Source organism: Athene cunicularia, assembly GCF_003259725.1.
Source record: "Athene cunicularia isolate RWA chromosome 15 unlocalized genomic scaffold, athCun1 chr15_part1, whole genome shotgun sequence".
Classification (NCBI taxonomy): domain Eukaryota; kingdom Metazoa; phylum Chordata; class Aves; order Strigiformes; family Strigidae; genus Athene; species Athene cunicularia.
This window is the reverse complement of record NW_020799121.1, coordinates 12,848,607-12,854,614: the sequence shown is the minus strand read 5'-3', so window position 1 is coordinate 12,854,614 and position 6,008 is coordinate 12,848,607. Positions and strand designations below refer to the sequence as shown.

The 6,008-nt window shown below is 43.9% G+C and overlaps 1 protein-coding gene across 1 annotated transcript in view; it reads right to left on the bottom strand.

Annotated features, from left to right (window-relative positions):
- Positions 1–1,059: 1,059 nt before the first annotated feature.
- The window catches only part of ARPC3 (actin related protein 2/3 complex subunit 3), a 5,147-nt gene continuing 198 nt past the window's right edge, over positions 1,060–6,008 (bottom strand). Inside the window, exons 2-7 of the mRNA XM_026859892.1 lie at positions 4,924–5,036; positions 3,752–3,828; positions 3,402–3,470; positions 2,988–3,114; positions 2,392–2,486; positions 1,060–1,586 (exon numbers count right to left, since the gene is read on the bottom strand). Of these exons, the coding sequence (XP_026715693.1) occupies positions 1,524–1,586; positions 2,392–2,486; positions 2,988–3,114; positions 3,402–3,470; positions 3,752–3,828; positions 4,924–5,005 (513 nt within the window). The 5' untranslated portion in view covers positions 5,006–5,036 and the 3' untranslated portion in view covers positions 1,060–1,523. The remainder of the gene's footprint in view (positions 1,587–2,391; positions 2,487–2,987; positions 3,115–3,401; positions 3,471–3,751; positions 3,829–4,923; positions 5,037–6,008) is intronic.

Below are 6,008 nucleotides of genomic sequence, written 5' to 3'. Positions count from 1 at the left end.
GCGCGGCCCGACAGGCGCGAGTGAGGGCAGCCCCGCGCCTGCTGCGCGCCGCTTCAGGCCCCCGGCAGCCCCGCGCCTGCGCGGTAGGGGTGCGGTGCGGGGCCAGTGGCACAGCGGTGCGGCCTGTCGGGGGGGTCACTTTCCGCTTTAGTGTCGTTTTATGGAAGAGTCACACACTCCCTGTGCCTGCGCAGCGCCTCAGTCTGGTCCTTTTTCTCCTGACACTTTATTATCTGCTGGTTGCGGCGGCTAAATGCGACAGGTTTCAAAGATAACAACGCTCCTGCCTATAAATACAGGTAACTGAGGAGAAAGACCCTCTAAAGCCCAAATTTCTTCTGGGCCACAGTCAGGGGAAACCCCTCACGAGGGCCACTATTAGCTACAAGGCATATACTGATAGGAGAGCTGAATCATACTATTTTTTTTCTCCCCTTTATTATAAAAAGAATGCAAAATGTGGCTATCCTGTCATTACTACTACTACAAATCGCATCAGTTGGAGCTTTCAGTTTGAACACGCCATCACGACTGTCTGGAGACAAATATACCCCTCAAAAGACAAAACACAAGCAGCAAAACTACTTGACTACAGATCAAGTAACATTAAAAGTGTGTTGGCGCTGTATGGTGACAGCGAAACAAGTATTGCCATGAATAAAAGGCAAAAATTGGAATAAATCAAACTTGGATTTGTGGTTCTTCAAGAAGCCATCTCGCTGATCAAAGCGGTCACAGTTTTTGCCAGTTGTGGTTGATGGTTGTGTTTGGCTGAACCTGCCATCACAAAAGCAGCCTCAGATTAAGCTGTACGTAATGTGCCTGCGTTGCCCTGTGAAGGTATTTTAGTACAGTGAAGCACTGCTCTGCAAAAGCAGACCTGCTAAACAACCAGGTACATTACTGCTAACTACAGCCCCTGTATTAATCCCATTTTCAGTGGGAATGATTCACTTCCTGCTGATTACCATTACACAATAATGGTCTTTAAAAAAAAAAAAAAAAAAAAAAATCTGATTTCTTTGAAGGCTATGTGTGAGACATAAAGTAGTTACCACATTAATTACAAGCTAAGTTTATTGAAAACAAGGTAAAAATCACTGCACTCGACAACACAGAGAGGTATGCTTTTCATGGACATACAATACTGACACTCTAGCCAGTAGAGCGATTACACAGCTCTCCCTGCCCCACAGACAGATCCATTTCTTCTCTTAAATACAAGCCCTGTAGCTGTAGCCACTGATAATAAAGCAGCTTCCATCTGAAACAGCATGTTAGAAATCACTTATTAAGCACCAGCTTAATATTCGCTTACACAAAGTATCTTTTTGCTTTCCCTCCCTCTATCCCTCATTGACTTGTTTGTGGTGTTTTTTTGTTGTTTTGGGGTTTTTTTCTTTTTTTCTTTTTTTCTTCATAAGCACTTAGTTCTTCCTTGGTACAAAATGTATCCAAAACAAAGGCAAAATACCTAAACACCTTGCTGTGGAAATCTTTAATATTGTTGCTGCTTTGCCTCTTCACTGCCCAGGACCTGACAGACTCTTGTTCATGAACTGTCTCTTCACAAAGCAGATCCACCACTGCAGAAGGAAGTACAAAGTCAGAAATATGCAAAAGCAGTCACCATGCAATAAACAAAATAGTGACTTCAAAGTATTCAACCTCTGACAGATAACTAATAGTAAGGCTCCACTTTTGCACATACAGTTTTCCACCTTGGTTTCTACTGAGATTTAGCTGAACATGAGGACAGGAATGGACCCAATGAATTTATAATATAGGACTCCGAATCAAATTCTACCTTCTCTTATTTCTGTTATTTTTTTACTGTTTATTCAAATATAATTATAAACAAGGGAAGCATCAGAAAGCTCTGTCTTTGAAACTAAATCAGCCTAAGTAATTTCAATATTAAATGCAGTCACATTTGCACATGAAACATGAACAGTCGGGAGGCAATTCATTCATTGATTAGCTGTTTTTTTTAACCTGGATATGAGGCAAAATGGTCTACTTCAAAGAAGCTACGAAATCAGAACCTCCTGAGAAGATAAACAGCATCTCTCATGCCTGTGAATTTCCATTTGGAAACCTAGCCAACAGCAGATATGCAATACTTTGAAGAGTTGAACCAGACACCACTTATTACTGACCTGCTTTTTAAAGTAACACAAATTGGTATTCACTGTCTTACCACATTACAGATTAAATTTATTGATAACTTGCAGCCTGCTATTTCACAAGCCTTATAAAACCAGGGGGAAGCTTGTGCCAAAGTCACCCACACCTGATCCCTCACCCCACCATCTCACTTCTCTCCACACGTTTCTGAAAAAACACATCAAGCCTCTCATTACATCTGTGATGATCACACTAAACTCTTACCTTACTAGGCTTGTCACTTTGAGGATCAAACACTTTTTCACAAAGGCGAAGACCAGTTTCTTGCCTCAGCTGCTGCAGGTAGGCCCTCATCACCTCTGAAACAGCACAGGAAAAAACAGTGTAAACCGAAGCAGCACCATGTCAAACTGAATTTAACAAGGAAGCATCAGATATCACTGCTTAATTGGCTGGCTGAGTTGGTTTCCTCAATTTACAGTGATACTTGGGATTTTTATATTTGTACCAGCAAAAAGGATCATCCAAACTGTTTTCTTCTCTCAGCTACCTTTGCTCGTTATTGTGGGCTTCCCATTCTGCCAATGCAGCAGTTGGCTTGGGCGCCATTACAGGGTTTAGATTTTGTTGATGCAAAAGCAGACTCAGACCCCTGTTAATTTGTTCTGTTGGATCTATGGATCCGGAGGGGTCACTGGGCCTGCAAGGTTAGAAAATCCAGCTTCTGCTGCCCTCAGAAGGCAGAACTGAAGATTTAGAAGATTCAGTTTTAACAGTAATTTTTCTAATTGCAGTCACAAAAATGCAGTTAGTAAAGCAGGAGCCCAAGGAAGCCTTCAGAGGTCCTGGATCAGCCTTACCTTCCTCCTGCTTGTTGGCAGGTTTGGCGTAAATGGCATTAAGTGGAAAGCCAGGCTCCCCAGGGATTGGGAAGTTAGTGATTCCTAGTGTGTACATTTCTTTCTCTCCTTGGCCTTTGGAGTTACACTGGAAGAACCAGGCAAACACGGATTAAAAGTTATAAACAAAAGCTGATGGAGCATTAGACCCAAATATTTTACCAATTTGTAACACGTAAAAACTCATCAAGAACAGCAACACAACGTATCTTCAGAGATCCACAGCCCTGGAGTATCTGTGGCTCTGACAGCAGGGACTGGGGTGAACAGGATTATTTATGCCACTGGGAGGAGAGTTATCAGCAAACCCCTCCCTGAGTACAATCCCCAGAACAGACTCAGTTTCCCTCCTGAACAGAAATTCACTTTTCTTACCTTTTGCAGCTTTTTCAAGCACTCAGAAATGTAGAGGGTTACGTAGATCAGCGTTCTGTCAGCCTCATTCTGCAAACCAAGAGCAAGCACAGAGCCCAGCCACTCTTAGATTATGAGACTTTACAGAATTGATAAAAGTTTGAAACAGGAATAAATTCAAGCCATTTTGGCCTACAATTTCCCCATGAGAGAAGGACTTTCAATTAATGACATTTACCCAACTTTAAAAATTAAGTGGTAGGAAGGGGAGTTTTTGTTATCTAGTAGAATTATTTCATTGAAAATAAATTTGTAGTCACAGCATCAACCCTCCAAAGAACTGCTATATTCACAGTATCTCAAAGAATTACCTTAATTTCATAATTTTTGAAGAACACATTAGCTTTGAAGTAGTAGATGGCTTCATCTATAATATCTGTGTCCTTAGCTAACAAAAAAGAAATACAGAGTTAAGCAGTGCCCCATTATACTACATTTCATTGTAACTTTTACTCACTGAAATACATGAATAAGGATTATTGCAAAAGCAAAATCTTTGTATTTACAAAAAGCAGAAGACAGCACTATGCAACAGAAAACAGTTGTTGCTGTGTGAAATGCTGCTGATCTCAGTCCGTAACATTTAAGCTTCCTACTTGGAGCAGAGGCTTTAACTCCGTTCTCCTCCCCCCATGATTTCTCACTTCACAAAAGGCAGCAATTCAGCAGTTACCCTCTTTTCTACCAGTTGAGTAACTCACAGTTACTCAAGATTTAACAGCATAAAACTCTTCTCAGGACACAAAAATGGTTTTAGAGAAAGGCCATGACCACAACCAGATAAACTTCATTGTCCTCTTCAGAAAAAGGGAAGGTGAGCAAAACACATAGTGACAAGCATACCCGTGACTTTCACCTGCTTTTGCTACCATCCAAGATTGCTTAAATCCAGAAACATTTGCTTTACATTTCTTTTCTCAAACTGAACTGCTACACTATCAGGGAATAACATGCCAAGGAAGTGCTACTTCACCTGCTGAAGGGGATCGTGTACCAGGCTGCCTGTGGACTCAGTTGGGATGCTCAGAACTTCATCTGAGTTTCTGAAGCCCCCTACCCTGCGGTGCTGGCTGTCCTACTCCTTGTTCTTCAGAGCAGCCGAGTGTCTTCAGCTGCAGACCCAAAGCCTAAGTTCTCTGCAGTGCTCCACTTCCTCTGACAGCAGAGGGTTTACATCACCACATCCTCCTCAAAACCTACTGAAGAGCACAGTGAGACCCAGGAGGAAGCACCAGAATAGTAACCGTAGGTTTTAATTAATAAAACAACTGATTTAGCTGGAGCACGGTGCATATTTATCTGTGCATAATTGTCTTCTATAATTTGCACATCTTAGGCATCTGAAAACTTTTTTTTCTCCTCTATAAACTGCAAAGCACTCCGTTTCCAACCTGTGACTCCTCTCGTCACTCTTGCTAGGGCTGGCTTGGAGCAAACCATGAGATGATGATGAGCAGGTTTTCAGAGATTATTATAAACTTACTTTCCCGAGGTGCTGGGCCTTTGAACTGGCTTCTGATGGGTAACAGTGCCATGTTCCCAACTAGCTTGGTGTCGGAGTCCATTAAAGTTGAGTGGTAAGCCTACAGATGGGGGGGATGGCTGGTTATTAACGGTACCGAAAATAGACACTTCTGTGTCCAGTCGTGTCCCCTCTATCTTCAACAAACAGGAGTCAGAGCCTAGTTCATTAGCGATACTTCCAGCAATTTTTCCTCGCACAAACAATCGCTGTTTTCTCATTAGGCCCAGATCTCAGTGCCATTCTGGTGAAGACCGTGAAAGCGTCATCACTGGCACCATTTACACTTGGCGGTGGTGGGAGACAGGATAAAATTGGTCTGCAGGTGTTGCTTCATCCCCAGGCTGCCTAACCCCGTCCCGCACAGTGCCAGGGGGCAACAGCCCTGCTCTCCTGCCTAAGTTCTGGGGCACTGCACACTTCATTGAAAGTTAGTTGGTCATTAGAAAAGACTGTATTTTATTTCCATGTCTAGCTAATAAGATAATAATAAAGCCAGGCTTAACACATACCCATACAAAGAAAGACTTCTGTGCCACTCTAAAATCGGTCTAAATAAAAAGAAAGATAATCCCTTCCGCATATGACAGACTCTTCCCGGGAAACCGATTTTTAAGAACTGGTGAGTTAATGTTTAAGCATTTCCCTGACATTCCCACTGTGCCGCGCCAGGCCCTGGGCTGCCTTCACCTCCTCACAGCCGAGGTTTTGCAGGGAGAGGGGGGGATACAGCTGGAGGGGGACAAGCAGAAAAGCAGTTTATTTCAACCAGAGGAAAGCGGCATGAACAAAACCAGAGCAAAGCACGGCTTTTACCACCCTCTTCCTCCTGGAGCCGGGGGCTGCCACCCTCCCGACTGCGGGTGGATGCCTGGCAGGGGGAGGAAGAGGAAGAGGAGGGCGGCGGCCTGGCAGCGGCCTCCCATAAACATCAATCCCCTGCTCTCACCGCGGCTGCTGCCCCTTTTCTCCCCCATGTAGCTGCCCCCGGCAGCAGAGCCCCTTTCCCCCAGCCGAGGCGCAGCCCCCTCCCGCCCGGCCTGTCC